At 35.2% G+C, this 21,740-nt stretch overlaps 1 protein-coding gene across 2 annotated transcripts in view; it reads right to left on the reverse strand.

The window, feature by feature from the left end:
- Positions 1-21,740, reverse strand: part of LOC149788920 (ankyrin repeat, SAM and basic leucine zipper domain-containing protein 1-like) — a 45,993-nt gene that overhangs the window by 19,046 nt on the left and 5,207 nt on the right. For both annotated transcript variants that reach the window (XR_016424277.1, XM_089975058.1), the window contains exons 2-8: positions 18,585-18,795; positions 17,833-17,955; positions 17,133-17,247; positions 11,111-11,222; positions 6,562-6,696; positions 5,076-5,218; positions 390-522 (exon numbers count right to left, since the gene is read on the reverse strand). Coding sequence is in view for 1 of the 2 variants with exons in the window: in XM_089975058.1 (XP_089831184.1) it covers positions 390-522; positions 5,076-5,218; positions 6,562-6,696; positions 11,111-11,222; positions 17,133-17,247; positions 17,833-17,955; positions 18,585-18,795 (972 nt within the window). In the remaining variant the exon portion in view is untranslated. The remainder of the gene's footprint in view (positions 1-389; positions 523-5,075; positions 5,219-6,561; positions 6,697-11,110; positions 11,223-17,132; positions 17,248-17,832; positions 17,956-18,584; positions 18,796-21,740) is intronic.

Raw genomic sequence — 21,740 nt, forward strand, 5'->3', positions numbered from 1 at the left:
GGTTACAGAATTGATACCTGCCCATACCAGCTTTGGTCTGCCAGCTTTGGCTGTCCTTGGGAAAAGGCATTTAGCTTCCATTCCCTCTAAATGATATAGGCAGTAATGTGATAAAAGTATCATGAAAACAAGTCAAACAACCAACAGACCAACCAAGCAATCTCACTGCAGTTTACACACAAATGATAGGGATTTTTATATATATAGCAAAACGTAATGCAATGAGCGCAATTCATCCTTACTAGTTTATATGAACCAGATTTTTTGTCCTCCCCCCAAATGTGTAAATATGTTTGACTAAAATGAATACTCCCTGCTTCGGTTCATCCCATAGTCTTTTGTGTCCTCCAAAGAGTTTAGATGAATGAATTGCTACAGTATATTGATACCTTTATCAAATCTTCATCTGTCATTCTTAGGAAATCTGCAAATTCCACTTGCTGCAGTTGAAATAATGGCACTAAACGGCTTAACTCTAGGCCAGTCAAAAACAGCTCCAGTTCTCCCTTTTTTTTAAAATACCTGGTGCAAGAAACCATTTATTTCTAGTAAAATATGTTTCTTCGATAATACTTACCCAGTCATAATACTTTAAGAGAACTACTATTACCTCACAAAATCCAGCCCTCTCAGGCTAAAAAGCTTAAAGTTATCTGCCCACCTAGATGGCACTTAGAGTGATCTCTCCTTGACACTGTGACTGGTGCCAAATCCAGTCAAAATTGTCAGTTACTACTGGAGTGGAGGGCTTCTTACCCCGGAGAGACCATCACCTGGACCATAAGGTATGTGACACAGCTTCTAGATAACCCATCTAAAACTGACTCCATATGTTGTTGTTGTTGTTGTGGGGTTTAACGCCATTTTTCAGCACACGATAGGCTATACATGGCGGCCAGTATTAATGGTGGAGGAAGAACCTGGGAAAACCCGACTCCATATGTAAGGGAACAACTTCAAGAGGAGAAGAAAAAAATTCCCTCCTGCAAATCCAGTGAAAGTCGTGAAGCTGGAAAGATAATGCCTTGTTCCACAGGGACAGGTTCATACAGATCAAACTGAGCCTTCTAGGATGAAAGGTTTCCAATAAAAACTGGAAGTGTACTCAGATCTCCATCCCATGGGATGAATAATTACAGTTAGAGAAAAGTTTCACTTACGCAATGTTTGTGGTGACTGTCCTAACTTAGTGAGCTGTTATGTGAAGTAAATTCATTGATATGGGTTTAGTCCAAAATGCAGAAAAAATATCCCATTTTATTCAAGGCAAAAGTGTAAATATAGATATTATTGTTGTTGTTGTGTTTAACGCCATTTTTCAGAACACGATAGGCTATTTATGGCGGCCAGTATTAATGGTGGAGCAAGAACCCAGGAAAAGCCCGAGAAGAACCACCGACCCACGAGAAGCTACTAGCAAGCTTTCTCACATACCCACATTGGCCAAATCCTAGACTCGAACCCACGCAGACTGAGATGCGATGGCAGTGATCCATAACGAGAGCGCTTTAGATCACTCTGGGACCCGTAAATATGGATATATCATCCTTCCCATATCATCTCCCACAACATCCAAGTCAGATATATGATTAAGCACTAAAGAACAAAATGTATCACAAGACAAAAGTTCAACTACTGTATATTCATATAAATTAGCACGTAAAGTAATTTCAATTTACTGAATAAAAATTCAAACTTTACTTTGCTGAACTGCATTATGTTGGTATGAGTAAACAATACCATAATGAACAATTTATTAGTTTTGTTTCCTTTCAAAACTTTGTTTCACAGGGACTCATATAATTTCTTAATAATCCAAGAGACAAGAATCTCTCCTTAGACTACAAATTTGACTAGGAATGGCAGTCCATTTTCTAATCTGGATTTCCTCGGAATATTCGCACCCCATTTTTCATATTTTGACATTTATGTTAAGGTGTGGGGTCATAGCCAACTGAATATCGAAAAATTTGAATTTGCTGCAATTGTGCAGTAGAGTCATATGGTAGTTGCTTACATGCGGGCCAAGCAAACTTAAAGATGTTACACTGTCATACCTGCTTGAAATTGATAGGGATATGACTTACTTTCTCTGAAATTTGAAGTATTATATTGTTATGTCCTTGATCCTCTGATGAACAAAATGAAACTACAGCATTGATGAAACCAGACCTTGTACATACCATTTACATTGCCAGTAACACGACCACAAATCTCAACCTATGACATAGGTCCAATAGTCAGGTGATATCAACAACAGCCCTTTTCTAATGAAGTTGTACAAAAATTAAAAAATATTAGTCATATACCTTTTGTAAAAACCTGAAAAGATCACATTTCTTAACATATTTATTCTGAGAAAAAAGACCAGAAACCTGTTGCCATTGCAGGAACCTGGATAGTGATATTTATCAAGCAGAGAGCACATATCAATATGGTAATCACGTGATACAACAAAACCAGTGTTGAGATGTGCTGTTTCATGCACCTTGTACAGGTAGTCCTCAGAATAAATATATAATTTTTGTTTTTCTTTTTATTTAATACAAACAGTATGTGACTTTCGTTTAACAGAGTTTTTTTCAAGATTTGAAGGGGTTGTTGTTGATAATGGACCTATGATGTTCTGAACATGCAGAATGTGAGATTTGTGCACTCGTGTAACCAGCCATGCAAATGGCGAGTACCAAGTCAAATTTCATCCACACTTTAGTTTCATCTTGTATGTCAGCAAATTAAAGACAATGATTGTTATACTTGCAGTTTTTGAGGAAATAAAGACTATTCATGCTAATACTACTTGATGTAACGGTGTTTAAGTTTTCTAGGCCATCAGGTAAGCAGCATGCCTATACTACCACCATGTTGGCTTACTGTGACTGGTTTTTGTACCTTCAGTAGAAAAAAAGATACCCGTGTCTAGCTGTCCATGAACTAACCAGTCTACTAGACAAATCTAATCAACTAAGTATTTGGATTGTCTATACAAATATGTTTATGGCAAGCACCCAAATGATCCATACAGCAACCTTCAATATTATGGTCAGTACTCAATAAATTTAACTCACAATCAGTTCAGATATGACTCAATTACGTAATTGTTACTGCCATCAAGTGGTGGCAGAAAATTCCTGGGTGTTTCCTGACTTTCATCATTATTTTTAAGGTCTGGATTTTTTTATATCATTTTCTCCTGACTTTTTGTGACCCATGCATGTATGTACCAAAGGCACCTAATCATGTCAAGGTGGCAAAGTGATAATATAGGAAGTTAGGTAACTTTGTCATTTGTGAAAGGAAGAACAGAAAAGTTAGAAATTTATAGTGAGAGTACACTTCCCTTCAAAGATGAAACTCCTTCCAACTTGTTTTTGAGGTAGAAAACTTCCAACCTGCTTGTATGGATTTTGCAAGGCTTCTGTCTGTAGAGAGCATGCCACTCAGTGCAAGTAGAAGTAGTAACTGATGATTTTATGGGATTTGGCACCAATCCCAGTTTCAATGGGAGATAACACAATTTAATTACCACCAAGGTGGGCAGATAACTTTTAGCTTTTTAGCTAAATGTTTTTAGCCTGGGAGGGCTGGATTTCCAAGGTACTAGTAGTTCTGCTAAGGTGTTATGATTGGGTAACCTATTTTAAAGAAGAAAGACTGTAACACAAAACATGATATGCTAAAACAGAGCAGCCTAACTATCACAAGTTTCATAAATGGCACATCCATTATATATAGTTTTCCTGGTTTTCAATTACCAAGAGCAAATGAGCCTAATGTGAAAAAAAACACTGAAACTGAATACAGTATTTAGAGGAACACATTTTAAGATAAAATCTGAAAAGATTCACTGATCTGAATTTTTTAATTGTATCCAGTTAAAATTATGTATTGAAAGCTTCAAACAACAATACTTTTATAATTCAGGGATGTAGTAAACATAGCTAATTTCAGCTTTTATATTGGCTGCGATTTTTCTGTGCACCATTTTCCCATTATCTTGTGTGGTATAGAAATAATTAAAAGAAAAATAATTATGAATTTTAAAATCATTTTTAAATATTAGAGTAGATGAATAAATGTATGCAAAACTAATTAATTAGAATTTTTAACCCATTTTTAAGGATAAAGTTTGAAAGTTATACAAAAAAACCATTATCTGTACAAATATTAAAATAATACTAGAGCAGCTACAATTACTAGCTTTCACAAATCCACATTTTAACTGCATACCAACTCATCATACTTACCTCCATCCTCCCCCTTCCTCCCCCCAGACTATGACACATGGGTCATCATGCAAAATCTTTCACATATATGATGCTGCTTCCTGCTATGATTGCACATATAATGTTTGGTCAGAAAATAGTTGAAAATGTCAATGTAACTGAAAGTTTGGTAAATCTGGTTCTGACTCCTGGGCACATAAGGGGTGGGAACCAAGGATCATATCCCTCTTCCATATGGTTATCCCATGGGCAACAATAACAAGAAAGTTTTGAGAATTTCTACCCAGCACTTTAGGAGGATGTGGTTACAGACAGACAAACAAAGGGCATCATAATTGCCCTGATACTTTTTTAAAAAGCATTGGGATAAAAATAATCGAGATTTTCAATGGATTATTTTTTAACAAAATATTGGATAGGAGAGTATAGCAAATTACTGACAAGAGGGTATTTCTTGAAGTAGTTTCCTTACAGTAAACTATAATTTGTAATGTATGCCAGATGATTCTGAAACAAAGATATGAAACTAAAATGACTAAAATAATGGGAGATTATATTTTCCCTGGTAAAAGAAGAAATAAGTTGCACCATTAGTCATTAAAATAAAGGAACCAAAAGGAAGAGAATGTTGGCGAATATTGTGGTCTGTAAAATGGGATCTTTCATGTCACATGGAAAAAGTGTTCAGAAAATCTACTCATACAAAAGTAAAAAGGTTCAAAATATTCTGAATCAATTATCTTTATGACCAAACTTTTTGACATTTGCAGGAATACTTAGGTATAAAAATAATGAAATAGTAAGTTGGAAAATAAGGCTAATTTTTATGGGCAGAAAAATGTGACATACCTGGGGGCATCACCTGCAGACATCTGGCTTATATTAGGTATTCTGCTGTTTACAGCTGTCGCAGGCCAAACCTGAAAATGTGAATCTCCTGATGGGGTCCCATTCTGTGCACATTGTGTACCTCCACTCAGAAGAGATCTAATCTGCATATAAGATATAAGGAATGTGAACATTTTTAATTGGTGGGTTACCATCCTCCAGCCATCTGCCAATAACTGTCAGTCAACCTTTGCATATTCAAAATTTTCATGTCCTTCTGACCATCATATCATGAGCTATGAGTGAATCATGATATAATGACATCTGGACAGTTAAAGGTCAAAGTTAAAAATAAAAGTTGGTTTGCTAGAATGAGTGTGTAGGATACTCTTTATATGAATTATGATTGGTTGAGAAAGTGTAGCCTATTTTTTTAATAAAAAAACCGCAAAGTCTCTTGTTATACCTAAATAACACTGACACATGTTCAATTAGGTGTCAGTTTCACCTATCAGTCACTGTATCAGGTAGCTTGCTATCTATTAGTCAATCAGATCATAATAATATATGCTGTTCCCCCCACCCCCAAAAGCCAAATTTAGACTGAAGGAAAGGTGCAACCATATCCCTTTTACAGTGTGACTTCTGCCTTTTTTTGTTGCATGGTTTAATGCCATTTTTCAGCACACGATAGGCTAAACATGGCGGCCAGTATTAATGGTGGAGGAAGAACCTGGGAAATCCCCGGAAAGAACCACCGACCCTCAAGAAGCTACTGGCAAGCTTTCTCACATACCCACATTAGCCGAAGCTGAGACTTGAACCCACGCAGACAGTGGTGAGATGGCAGTGATCCATAACGGAAAGCGCTTTAGACCACTCGGTCACTTGGGGCCCCTGACTTCTGCCTTTAAAGTCTTTCCAGAATGGTTGAACACATGTGCAGTTTTCACAACATAGAAACTGAAAAGTCAAAAGCTTAACTCTTTTCCAAGTAATGTAATTCACTTTTCACTGAAAACATATCTTTTCTGTACTGTTACATGGTAGTCAATCCCAAAAGGAAACTTTTACCATATATACTCAGGTACAAGTCCAACTTCATACAATATAGACCCTCCATATTGTGCAGGCAGATCAAGGTTTATATTATTTGCTCATACACTTCAATGACCACAAAAGACAGGGTGAAACCACTGTTTGCTTAGGAAACACATTTTCACTGACCGGCAAAGGAAGGTGGCCGTCAAATAAAGAGCATTAATTTAGGAAATTTGTGGGGGGGGGGAATCAAAATGGCTATTGTGACCAGGTGAACACATGCATGCATGCAAGAGTAGCCCTTTCTTAAAGTAAATTTTCATGCCTACAGTCAAAGGTCAACCTTTTCCTTCATAATCCACATTAAATTCTGGGCATACAATTGAAGCAAATTACTTCCCCAGCAAAATGTAAACTTTTACTTGGCTACCAGACAAGAGAATTTTTCTGCCCTATTTAAACATACCTGTTCTAGTCCCAAAGATGAGGCCAAGTCAACAGCAGTCTGTCCATCACAGTGTTTCAGCTTTGGGTCTGCCTTACATTCCAAAAGCTTCCTCACTGTGGCACCATGATTCTTGCTAACCGCCCATGTTAAAGCCTGCAAACACAAGTAGGTGAGCAATATATGTAAGCTCAATCTAAAGAAATCCCCCAAATATAAAAATGTCCATATTTATAAAATTTTGCACGTTTAATAAAGGTTAACATGTGATAAGAGTCCGTCACTGGGTATCTACCATAGAATCAAATTTTGAGGTCTCTTAAGACAGGCAGTGTCTAGAAAGTAGCATTTTAACAGCACAATTAAAATTACTATTGAACATCTTGCTTGTTTAATTTTCAGTTTTAAAATATGGTGAAACAATTATACTCTAGACCATTGATTATCAATGACGTTAATATTTTAAGATTTTTGACTCAACCAGGAATGTTGGAAAATAAAACCATATGGAAATTTCCCCATATGTGGTTACACCCATTTAGCATTAGTAGATAAAGGAAATTTGATCTAGTACTTGGTAATGCAGACTCGAGATCAGAAAATAAAATGGTCAGATTAAGATGCTTTTGTTGCCTCAGTATCCCCTTGTAAAAGGCATTTTACTTTTTTGCTGCACCTGACCAAGCTGTAAATGGATATCAGCATCCATTGGGAGAGTGGCAGGGGATGGTCATACTCAAACCACATGCCTTGCTTTTTTGCCATCCCATTTACCCTTCAATGCCCTCTACTTTGCCCTTGTAAGCATTTACTTCTGCCTCTCTTCACTCAGCCATTTAATTAGAAAAATTCCATCGAATGCTAAGTCTTGCCTTCTCATGGCTGGGATATTCTACAAACCTTGCAAAGTCACTAGAGCAAAAAATAGGTCACTGTGATCTACTTTTGAAAATGGTGAAAAGTATCCCTCATGACAAATGCATATATTAAGTTCCCTGACAGCAATCACCAGTGTCAAAGAAACTGAGCTACAGCACAGAACACACTAGGTCATGAAACATAGGTCACTGTATCCTTTGTCATGTGATGAATACATTCATGAAGCTTCATAACTACACCTAAAACAGTGGCAGAAAAATATGAGCTAAATGCATTTATGCCAATCCCAAGAATGAAAACACGTTGGAAAATTGGTACCAACATCTTGTCTATGCATCACATGAAGAAAGAAAAAAACTGTTTATGTTTTATTACTCCTTCTTTAGCATGGGATGCTTTTTTCTTTCACAAAAGGTGTGCTTGATTCATGCAAGAGTCACATGTCTAGAGTTGTATTTCCAAATGAAGTGCAGATAATTAAGATTTGGGTCATGCAGGGCTCAACCTAGATCTGAATTTTATGACTATCTGATTTTAGATCTGAATTTTATGATAATCTGATTTCAGTCATGATCCCACCCCTTATGTGCCTAGGAGTCAGAACCAGATTTACCAAACTTTCAGTTACATTGACATTTTCAGCTAATTTCTGACTGAACATTATGTGTGCAATCATAGCAGGAAGCAGTATCATATATGTGAAAGATTTTGCAACTTAATTCCAATGAACACTGATATGAAATCATGTTCTGATATTTTTATTAAAGTGAAAAACGTCATTTGGAAGAATGTCTAATCATAACTCCTCCTAGTATGAAATGCAACACTTTATCTAATTGGTTATCAAAACTAAGTGGCCTAGGAATTCCAAATATCACAAGGACATATAACTTTATCAGTGCATGTTAGATGCATTTTAATATAAGTAGATCTCAATTTTAATCATAAATAATTTTAGGGAGAAGTCATTTTGTTCTCCATAGGCCAAGTTGGAGAAGTTTGAACTTGCAGGGAGACTTGGTTTGGGTTGGCAAATAACTGGCTAAACACACATTTTAATTATGTAAATATATATGTATGTGTCTTTACATACATTTTGATAGTTGGCTGCATAAATTAATATTAAATTTTTTTAATGTGTTGTTTGATTATTAAATTGTTTATTTTGTCAATGTTTATTATTTGTATTGTGCTGAATATGGAGTAAAGTTTTTAAAAAATTCTTTAATTATGGTTATTAAAAAAGAAAGAAAGAATGGAAGAAGATGCAGATAAAAACAGATAGGTATAATGCCGATTATTATCCCACACTGACAACCTATAAGTGATTATCCCACACTGTCAACTTATCAGTTATTAACCCACACTAACAATCTACAAGTGATTATCTCACACTGACAAATTTAAGTGATTATCCCACACTTTCAACTTATCAGTTATTAACCCACATGGACAATCTAGAAGTGATTATCTCACACTGACAACCTATAAGTGATTATCCCACATGGACAAAAAGTCAGTTATTAACCCACTGACAACATATAGGTGATTATCCAACATTGTCAACTTATCAGTTATTAACCCACACTGACAATCTAAAGTGATTATCCCACACCAACAACCTATAAATGATTATCCCACACTGTCAACTTATCAGTTATTAACCCACATGGACAATCTATAAGTCCATCTCACCTCTGTCTGCGTGGGTTCGAGTCCAAAGCTCGGCTAGCATGGGTACGTGGGAAAGCCTGCCAGTAGCTTCTCGTGGGTCGGTGGTTCTTCCCTGGGTTTTCCAGGGTTCTTCCTCCACCAGTTATACTGGCCGCCATATATAGCCTATCTTGTGCTGAAAAATAGCGTTAAACCCTAGAACAACAACAACAACAATCTATAAGTGATTATCTCACACTGACAATCTATGAATGTATATCCCACACTAGCAACCAATCAGTTATTAACCCACACTGACAACCTATAAGTGATTATCCCACATGGAAAACAAATCAGTTATTAACCCACATTGACAACATATAGGTGATTATCCCACGCTGTCAACTTATCAGTTATTAACTCACATGGACAATCTATAAGTGATTATCTCACACTGACAATCTATGAATGTATATCCCACACTAGCAACCAATCAGTTATTAACCAACACTGACAACCTTTAAGTGATTATCCCACATGGAAAACAAATCAGTTATTAACCCACATGGACAATCTGTAAGTGATTATCTCACACTGACAATCTATGAATGTATATCCCACACCAGCAACCAATCAGTTATTAACCCACACTGACAACATATAATTGATTATCCCACATGGAAAACAAATCAGTTATTAACCCACACGGACAATCTATAAGTGATTATCTCACACTGACAATCTATGAATGTATATCCCACACTAGCAACCAATCAGTTATTAACCAACACTGACAATGTTTAAGTGATTATCCCACACTGACAACTTATAAGTGATTATGACACACTGACAACTTATAAATTATCCCACATGGACAACCTAAAACTGATTATCCCACACTGACAACTTAGTGATTATCCCACACTAGCAACCAATCAGTTATTAATGCAAAATGACAACCTATAAGTGATTATCCCACATGGACAACAAATCAGTTATTAACCCACACTGACAACCTATAGGTGATTATCCAACACTGTCAACTTATAAGTTATTAACCCACACTGACAATCTAAAGTATTATCCCACACTGACAACCTATAAGTGATTATCCCACACTAAGATCCTATCTATTATTATGCCTTACTTACTACCCATCTGTTATTATCCTACATTGACAACATATGTTATTATACCACACTGACAACCCATCAGCTTTAATCATCACTGACAATATATCAGTTTTTATCAACACTGACAACCTATCAGTTATTCCACACTGACAATCTACAAGTTATTATCCCAAAGTGATAACTTATCAGTTATTATTTCACACTCACAACCTACATTTAGTATTCCACATTGAAAATGTATTAGTTATCATTCTACACTGATGACCAGTCAGTTATTTTTGAGACTAACATACTATTAGCTATTATTCTGCATTAAGAGCCTCTCACTTATCATTTCACACTGACAGCCTATCAGTTAATATTCCACACTTTTCACAGAATAGATTGGGACTGCAGAATTCTGCCCATCTGAACATTTGTTCACCAAGACATGATGAGAAAATATTTTCTTAACCTACTGGTTCTATACAAATGACTTAAATTTCAAATTTGTCCTGCAGATTTTATCACTTGTTAATGGATTTTAGTAACATAAAAGTCCTGAAAATTCCTCATATTTATCATGATATTTGGTTTTAATTTTATATTCAAATGATTTAAATCTACAGAACATAATATATGACTTAATGGAAACATTCTATCATTATTTGTACAGCCATAAGGCTTTTACAAATATTTATGAACACTGCAGTAGTTTCCTCGAGGACTATTTTAACATCATGAAACATATGTTATTAACTAGCTAAGTCAATGAATGTTATTATTTTTCTAATGTCTCAATATTGTAATTGCATCAGGTATTCTTCCTCCTTAGTAAAATGCCTTCTACAGTAAATCAAGAGGGCAAGATGGGATATGCATTTTACATAGAAAGTTTAGTCGAATCTAAACTAGTTCAAACTTACAGTCCAACCTCTACTGTCTTGTTTGTTAATATTGGCTCCCGAATCCACCAATTTCTGTATAACATTGATTCTTCCTTCCCTGGCAGCATAGATGAGAGAAGACATGTGGTACCTGAAAAAAACAAGCAATGAAATCTAGACACTTATTACACCAAACATTAAAGATATGTTAATCCAGACCATGTTTAAAACAATCAATACAGTCAGGCCATGTTAATTTTGACCCCGCTTAGAACAATACACAACGGCCATGGTAATGAAAACCATCCTGAGCAAACTATACAAAAAAGCCTTGTTAACTGACACTGTTTAGAGCAAATACACTAAGGACTTGTCAATCCAGGCCCTGTTTAGAGTAATCAATATAGTAAAGCCTTGTTTCTCCAGTCCAGGTTTAGAGCCAAAGGTACTATGGGCTTGTTAATGCAGACCATGTTAAGAGCAAACAATTGAGCAAAGTCTTGTTAATTCAGACTCTGATCAGAGTAAACAATAAAGTAATGCCTTGTTAATCCAGATTCTGTTTAAAGCAAACAATACAGTAAACCATTGTTAATCCAGGCTCTGTTTAGAGCAAACACAGTTAAGCCTTATTAATCAATACTTTGTTTATAGGAATGTTTCAATTATCAAACAGGTGGTTTCTGAGAATAAATGTCCTCTTTCTTGTTTAAAGCAATACATTAATCCGGATTTCATGCTAATCAGTATATAAATATTGGGTTTGGGTTCATGATTAACAGCGCAGAAAATGTTTTACTGTGCTTTGAAAATCTAAGAAAAGTGTCTTGCATTATTTTCTTTATTAAATCAGTTTGAAACCATAAGTGAACCTGTAATGGCAGACATCGCTGTGTCTATAAAATATGACATCATGTGCAGTGTTTCCCTTTACGCACATTTGTGCATCAGGGATGCACGCTGAAGAAAATTGACGCACACATTTTGTTGCTGTGCGTTTTTTTGACGCAAAGGATTTGCATAATGTGATGAGGATTTATTTAATATCCAATGCATTAGACAAGGGGTGGCATCGTGTATATTTCGACCACAGGCACTGACTGGTTCCCCGCTTCGTTTACTTCTTGTGTTGCGCTCCTCTATTCGTATAGCGGAGTGTAACGCAGGGAACATATGAAATAAGGAACCAGACTAGCATAGGTAATGTTATGACGGAGTAGCTTCCCCAAATCTCGCAAGCCCTCAAGCGATTTCCATCGCTCAGCAGGATGTCATCTTGATGTTTAACCTCAGTGCTTGTTGCATTAGAAAGTAATCTCCAAATTAAAATGTCGTACACTAAGAATCACTAGCAAAGAAAGTGAAAGAAGCAGAACACAAAAGAGTAACTGTGGATCTAACTTTAATGAAAAATGAAGAAAATAATTCCCTTGACTGGAATACGGCACATCCATTAGGATTACTCAGTACCAGTGTGACTTGTGATCACGTGATTGCGAAGACTGCAAAAGTGAATAATCCTTTCATGAAAGGGTTTAAGAATTTTTAAAAAATGTGCCCTCGTTCGCCACAAGATATCTGGAGAAAACTTTATAACCCAAGACATTCTTTTACAACAAAGAAATCAGTAAACTTGCCAAGACAAATGCGTTTATTTAGATTTCACAGTCAGGGGGTCATTGCAGATTTTGTTTGGTTTTTAACTTTGCTGCAATAAAATATCGTAAAGTTCAAGTGTAACTAATTAGAAACAAGATGAATCATTAGCATCCTGGAGTTTTTAGTAAATTTGTTCTAGGAAATCAATGATAGTACAAATTTTATTACAGGCAGTAAATTAACTGCCATTTGGTTAAAACGATTTATTAGGCTTTTTGTATTGGCTTGTATGTAATGTGTTGGTCTATAATATTGCTTCAAAAAGATTATAAGGCGAGTACGACTTTAAAAGAAAAAAGAACTAATAAAATTATTCTTTGAATGGATAATGCGTTTATTTGCTAGTTTATTTGTATGTTGAGAGAGAGAGAGAGTATGTTGTGCAAGTTGCAATATCCTATTTCAAGCTGAAAAAGTACGAGTCAGATGAAAATTCGTCAGTATATTTTTGACCCCCACATTTTTTATCTGACCCCCAGTTCTGACACCAAGGTTTTTTTTACCCTTAGTTTTACACCCCTGGGGGGACTGATGTGATTGTCTGTTTTTCACAAATAATTGGGCCAAAAGATTATGGAAGATACATTTATTCAATGAAAACAATGTCTAATGAGAATGTGATAGCAGATTAAGCCTAAAAATTTATTTATGAAGATTAGAAACATATGTAACAATGTTATGTTGTGGAATTTGACCACTGTCAAGGTCAAGGTTGTTTTCTGGCATCATTTCATTTTGTGAAAATATGAAAACAGATACTATTTAACCAATACATGTCATTATTACCAATATGTAGGAAAAAAATAAAATCATGAATTTGCAGCCTATGTTGTAATGAAAAGTGAGTGGTTATATTAAGAAAATCCCTCTTTCTAAAAATAGATGCACTCTCATGGCACAATGTGTGTTTGTGGTTGTGTTGATTCGGCTGGAAACACGGGTCTAGTTCAGTCGTATATTAACTTCAATGCTTCAGTGTGCTGTCTAAGACTAGTTACATAAATATTTTATCCACAACAATGAAATTAGTATAAACAGTCTGGTCTGAAGTCATCTGCACATATCTACTTCGATGTACATGTTAATGTGGTTGTTTCAAAGTAGTTTAGAAATCTTTTTGACTGCAGTTGTATACAAAACTTTCACAAAATAAAATAAAAATTTAAGATACTTTATAGCAACAGCAGCATCAGATGAACAAAAAGGACCAAAAAGTTTCCTTTGACACCAAGTGCTAAATTCAGAAGTCACCCTAAGCAAGTCATATCACTGGGCATACACAAAAACCAAGAGGTGCATGAAGAATCAATATTATATATGGCAAATGAAAATAATGCAACAAAATATAAATCTAGGACTATATAAATATTTTAAAGAACATGTACTAATACATTACAAACCCAATGTAATAAACAATACATTGTACATAAATATTTCGAATTTTCAATTACTGGTACACCAGAATAACCACTGGTGGCCAAATTTGTCAAGAAAGCAAAACAGTTGTCAAAATAAGGGGCAATTAAGAAGCTAAATACAAAATATTATTAACAGATCTGGTGTTGCTACTTCCAGCACCAAACCTGTTAATCGCTGGCTCCCAAATATTTTTATGAATTTTAAATGGAGAAATAAAATTCTGTTTTCTGTCTTTGTTACATGAGTTTCATTTTCTACCCTAATAAAGTTTTAATACCAATTTAATGGAACATGAAATAATGATGTATCTTTTGTTGTTTTGTGCTAATTGCAAATGGTCACCAACATCTTAAAATATATCTAGAAAATGTTTCACATAGTAAATTAAAATAGAAATAAATACAACATGCATTAAAAACATGACCTATCCACATCTTCATATTGAAATTTGACTATTTCATTACAATGATATCGGTCACTATTTAGTTGGCATAAAAACAATTATTTTTTAAGAAATATTTTTATGTTATGTACACCTACTATTTTCACATTTGCAGCAGACTCAGATAAAAATAGGTGTGACGTTTGCACGTATTGGGGTGGGGTTCTTCCAATATAATTTAATTAAATTATGATGACAGTTCCACCCTGGCTCGTTAGGTTAGAAAGTTAAATTAGTGATGGTGTAGATTTACAGCTCTGAGCCCCCAGTCAACAATGCCGACAGTTAAATTATAGAGAACACTAAGATGAAATTCAATCAATAACAATTTAATAAATGTGATAATTTAAAACGATAACTTCCAATCACTCATCTTTCCCTCTACCAAGTGACAGCCTAATTCATCCCGTGATTTACAGGATGAGTTCGATTTTCCCCCTGTCCTTGCATCTACTCATCTATTTCTTTCCCGCTGATTCCTTCCTTCTTTCCGTTCCTCTAACTCCTCCTTTGTCTCCGTTTCCCTCTCTACTATCTCCTCCTACAATTTTGCTCCCAGACTTCAACTTCTCCTGACTTCTCTCCTTTCTTCTCCTTTCCTCTGTCTCTACTATCTCCTCCTCCAATTCGCTCCTAAACTTCACTTGTCCTGAGTTCCCTCCTTTCTTCTCTTTTCCTCCGTCTCTCTATCTGAGACTACGGGACCAAACTATAACTGGTCCGTCCCTCAAAGCTTCCTGTGAAAAACCACAAGGCGTTAACATGTTTTATTGAATCTCACCTCACACTATATCGACAATTAATCATCAGATAGCTATCACTGTTTTGGTCACGCATGCATACACATCGAAATTCCCACACACTTCTTGCAGGGTAAACAATGGCATAATAACACGGTATCAGCAAATTGTTATACAGACATCAATACATTGTGTCACGTCAGTATATACACATATATATTTAATCTCATCATACTACAATCTGACAACAATCAGACGCATGTCTGTACATTACAAATATTCAACAAGGGCAAAATCTATAATCATATGAACACATGTGTCAGTCTACTATAAAATACCCACATAGCGAATTACAATATTAACTCTTACGACGGCTAGCAAGCTATATAATTCTTTACAAATATCAACTCATTTCTTCAAAATATGCAAACATGTTAACAAAACAAAGTAATTCTTCGTACTACGATTCTGGCAATAAGTATACATACGACCTACAATTAAAATGCAGTCGCATTCCACAAAGACCGAACAAATATCCTACTGACCTTATTTGAAGCTTTCTGTACTTAGAATTTCCCGCTCTAAGATTTTCCCGCCAATAACGAATGGCTATTCGGAGTTACGCTAACCTCCACTGTGGGTAATTTCTCTCAGCGAACTAACTCTTGCCAGAAGACGCGAGATATCATTTTACCCAAATCAAGGTCTCCCCCCATCTCGATTCTGATTGGGTGGCGCTGTGCCCCTGTCCAATCGTCTTAGCGGCCAGTTCAACCTGTCTGTCTGTTTGCAGGGAAAGAAGTTAAGACACTCCCACTTCTTCAGGCAACTTCTTTTGATCTTGGAAACATGAAACATTTCGACACCTAGGTGATAACTGGCTATCGGGCGGCCTCGCAACTCCTATGTCCGGCTCTTCAATTCTAGCCACAACAATCTTACGCAACGGATTAGTGCTAGCCTTCGGCAATGTTTGACATCAAACAATGGCTTGTCAGAATTACTTCGATTATACATGTTTCAACTGGGCTACTCTGGGTCGGGGTAAACATGACAATAGGCATGGGAGGGTTTGCAAATAAATAGGCACAGGAGGGTTTGCAAATAAATTGGCACAGGAGGGTTTGCAAATACATCCTTACTTTAGAGATGAATGAAGAAAGCCTCACAAGGATTGATTTTAAAAACCAAACTTAACATACAAAATGATAACAGGCATCTCATTAAATCGAGATCTCTGACATAAACGGAGACTGATACGAAGTCAAGTTTTTTTGACCATTTGATTTACCAATCAAATTACAGCTTTTGCATTTATGAAAGTTAAAAACATCATTTTTAGTGTTTCTGATGAAACAATTTCTTGACATGTAAAGAAGTGTCTTATCTGTAAATGGTTTCTAAAATATAAGTGGATCGAGAACCCCAAATATCATCAAAACTTGGCCTTTTATTGGTGTGTGTCAGATCTACTTATAATATATAGCTAATTGATTTAATCAGATTCCCATTATTGTGATGGGTTTTTCATTATAACCCTGATTGACTGGGCTGGGTGAAATCGGAGTGGATTCATGATAAAACTCGTGGAGTGAAGCACAGTTGGGGGAAGAATAGAATGGGGTGAAATGTGCCCAAAATAAATGTAATGGGATTTGCACTGGTCATTCAAGTTCAAGTTTCAGCTGGATAATATTAAAATCAAGAAAAATAATTATACATTTATCATAAACAATGTAATGAAAGTTAATGAACATAAGTTATGGACACTGAACCAATGTTAAGTGACTTGTTGTTTTACCTGTCATAGGAATTGACATCTGCACCCTTGTCCACAAGAAGTGTGACACAGTCCATTAGGTCAGATTCATTCCTACTGGTAGAGCCACAGCAAGACATAAGCACAGAGTACTTATCTGTAACATTAAAGTTCACAATTTCAATTTAACTTTTCGTAAATTCTTTTTAGTAGATAACATAATGGTATAAAAAACAACAACAGTCCATTGATTACGTTAAGAGCCTTACTTAGCAACCAGAAAATAAATATAATGCAAATGAAAAAAAATTCACGTTTGAACAAGCATTAAGAGATTGGGGCTCTAACATTCACTTTAGGATGAAGAAAAATGAATGATATTTCTGCTATTATTTGTTGGTTTTTCTTATTTTGCTTGAATGTATGGATATTATTAAAATAAGCCTTTCTGCCCATCAGTCTGTTGGAATTATATAAGTACAAACAGAATTAAAATCTAGGGTTCTCCACAGAATATGGTGAAAGCTCAGGAAAACAACAATCACATTCTTCAATAAATTTAAACCGTTAGGGTAAATGGAGAATGAAGAGTATCCTGATATGCTTTGACACTTGCATCTCCATGACGTTTACTGAACAAGACAAAAACTTAAATTTAATGAGATACTAACAGGCATAGGAATTTAAAACATACAGGTATGAAGATGAAAGACGAAAATGTTTCAATAAACACAAAAATTACCTGTGTGAAAATTTGGGTTAGCTCCCCTGTCAAGCAACAGTTTCACCATGTCTGAATTGCCTGTATTAGCTGCATACATTAGACCTGACCATCCAGATTTGAGTGCAGTGTCCACTTTGAAACCTGAAAATTTCCCATATCAAGAATAACAGTTCATAAAAGCACAGGTAGTTGTAATACTTATAGCAATTTCAACCACTCTTTTTGAAAAAGAAAAAAAATCCCCACATTATGTGATGGCAGATCTGGGTCTATGTTCAATTTCCCATTAAAAAATTAATGTGGTCATTTCTGTTTACTACACCCAAGTTAAAACCATCTTTAACCTGTACATTCATCTTTATTGGTATATTTCATTGCATATTAGTCAATATAACAGTCAAAGACAATTTTCATGACTTGCCACATCCTGCATTTAATAATTTTTCATCAGAATGGATTAAAAAAAAAGCAAGAATGAAAATAAAGATTATCTAAAGATATAAGCAAGTGGAAATATCTGGACTTTGTATCACATATCAAAATGGGTCTTTTCAACCTCATCCCCTGAAGTTTCATCTGGGATCAAAATCCTACACTGGACTATACTCATCATCAAAAAAATATGCACTGCCCCTCTAAACTGGTACATAATGAATTCAGGTTTAATGGAAAATCAGCTGATAGAAGGACAGATGAATGGATGGATACACAAATGGACAGCCATGAATCACTACAATAAATCCACCAAAGTACTAAAACAATCAGGAAACCTTTGTCCAAGAACTGCTGTACTGTGTCCTTATTGCCTCTTAAGATCGCCATCTGAAAGTCTCCTTGTGACACTGATTTTGATTCTGTTTGATGTGAGGCATGAACAAGGTTGTCTTTCCTGTTGACTTGCTTCTGTGGGGCTTTTTCATGTGGTTTTGTGGGTGGAACTCCAAAGCCACCTTTTCCCATTGGTTCGCTTACACTGTCTGACTGCAAGAGAAAAAGGTGGGTTTTGGGGGTGTTTTTTCTATAAATAAAAACAATTTTTGAAAAACATGACACATTTTTTAACTTTCTTAATTTCAGATTTAATTGTTCCCTTAAAGATAACATTAAAATACAAGATGTTATTTAGAATTGCCAATGATACAGAATAAGGAGTATCTTTACAATAATCTTTAACATAGATGGCTCAATCGTTATTTATTGAAGGTAACAAAGAGTAATAACTTGTTTCTTCAATTTTTATCTCTTTGAATTACCTAACTACACATGAATTGGGTTTTTACACTTTGTATAACTTAACCATGCAAATAAGTTTAATAGGATCTGCCACAATAAACTCAAAACATAATATTACCTGAACTATTGTCAGTTCATTAGGTAATATGTGCAACTGTAACTGTTTATCCATTACCATTTAACCTTGTAATCACCTCTGTGATAATCAAGTATATATAATGTATCAAACTTGACTGTATAGTTTCCACGGATTATGGGCATATATGGTGGTGTCAACAATGATATTGCTCTCTATTTTAGTAAATAAATATGTTGCATTCAAACACTGAACCGCTAAGTCCAACAGGTTAAATGTTTTCTCAAAATGGTGCTAATTAGAAGCTACATTCTGAAAATGTAGCAGACGTTATATAAAGACATAGACCTTTATTATTTATTACAGATATTTATTCCATGCAGAATGGCTCTGAAATGGTGGTCAACAGAGTTTGAAAACCATAAGTCAACCACTTTATTTTGCATCAATGTACTTCTGTAAGGAAAAGGCATCAGCTTCAGTACAGTATGAGGAAATTCAATATTTATATTTTAACATGTGCAGCAGTGTCAATATGGGGTGACAACTATTCGAGATATTCTTTAATATTTTGGCCTCCAGTTCCCATGGCAACACAGTCAGAACTGAGCTAGCAGTAAAACACCAAACTCTCATCATGCAAATTTGGATCTACATCCTACATCACAGAACTAGTCCCATCGTACTTCCATGGTAACTGTAATGTATTACATTAAAATGATAACTACAACATCAGGGACAGTGGATTATAATTAACCATGTTAAAGATAGCTTTTATCATTTTATCAGAAATTTATTACCTTTTAGAGAAGAGAACTTTTATTAATTGACTATTTGAAAATAACTTGAATTTTAGTGTTTACCATCAATTGGAAAATCGTAATCAGTATTGTATTATTATCTGTATCTCAAGTACACTGGTGCTGATCCATGGAATATCAAAAACCATTAACGGTCCACAATGAAAGTAGGTGTGACTTTAATCTTGAAAATACACTAGTGGCCACCAAAGATTTTACACTGCATCTCACCTATTACAAACATTTAATGTTTTCATTGCCGAAAATATCTTTATAATAGATATTACAGTAAAACCTGTTATGAGCAACATCTGTATGAGCGACCATCTATCATTTCCGATCATAATCATAATGCACGGATAGATTTTATTATAAAAATGCTCTCAAGAATGACCATCACAACTTGCAACCACAATGTCTTGACAAAAAATGCATTTAGCCACTGCTATGAATGACTGCTTACACCATTCCCCCCACCACCACAACTGGCTAGCGATTTCAGAAATCACTTATCTTTAGGTAGTCATTTGTAACAATGACCGCTTGAATATTAAAGATTGTTCTGATATACAAAAAAAAACATTATTGTAGGGTTTAACGCCATTTTTCAGCACACGATAGGCTATACATGGCAGCCAGTATTAATGGTGGAGGAAGAACCATGGAAAACCCCGGAAAGAACCACCGACCCACGAGAAGCTACTGGCAAGCTTTCTTACAAACCCACAATAGCCAAATCCGAGACTCGAACCCACGCAGACAGGTGAGATGGCAGTGATCTGTAACAGAGCGCTTTAAACCACTCTGCCACTCGGGGCCCCTGTAACTAATTGAGTTACCCTCTCTAAATAAAGTCATTATTATTATTAGTAGTAACTCCCATATCTCTTGCCTTGGATGTCATATAATTACATCTGTATATTTGTTTTCATGCACACTTAATATCACATTGGTTAATAAAGTCCTGTTTAATTCATATCCATTATTAATTTGAAGCCTTTTGAAAATTGAAATGCCTGAAAACTACTGAAGCTTCAGTAAAATACTATCATGATCAAAATTTTAGTAAAATCTCACAAAACTTTTATTCAGATATTTTGTGAAACCTCACAAATATTTCAGTGAAATTTTAATGAGATCTCACCACAATTTCAATGAAATGAAAAAGACTTAAGTGATGCCATCATGGATTAGGTTCTGTATGCAAGAAAGAAAACGAGGACAAGAGGAACCTAAATCTTATTTGATAATGTTTGTTAAAATAATTCATTTTAAAAATTATTGTGAATATATATCATTGATTCCCAATAATGTATAAGAATCATTAGGCAGCTTAATTTAGATCAGAAGCAGATTTGTTGTGGTTCTGGCAGAAAGTGCTTAAAAAACCAGTCTGAAATCCATTTTAAGTAAGCCTGGAAACTTTTGTACGGGATGGACTATTACCAAATTCCATATGAACTATTCAAAAATTCCATATGGACTATTCACAAATTCCATATAGATTAATGACAAATTCCATATGGATTATTGCCAAATTCCATATGGAATTTTATTCCATATGGACAACATATAGATTTCATAGACTAATTTGCATATTTCTTGGGATTTTCCATACGGAGTATATAAAGAATCCATAACAATTCCACATGGATACACTGAAATCCATAAGAGTGGTTCAGCTAGCCTATAGAATAAAAATGTCCATATGGATATTTCTGTAAAAGTACGTATGGATTCCATATCTAATCCATGTGGAAAATTTTACATGTGTCCATGTACACTGGCATTGATTTTACAATATGTATTTTTCAGAA

Source organism: Sinohyriopsis cumingii, chromosome 11 (assembly GCF_028554795.1).
Source record: "Sinohyriopsis cumingii isolate HCF-2022 chromosome 11, ASM2855479v2, whole genome shotgun sequence".
Lineage (NCBI taxonomy): Eukaryota > Metazoa > Mollusca > Bivalvia > Unionida > Unionidae > Sinohyriopsis > Sinohyriopsis cumingii.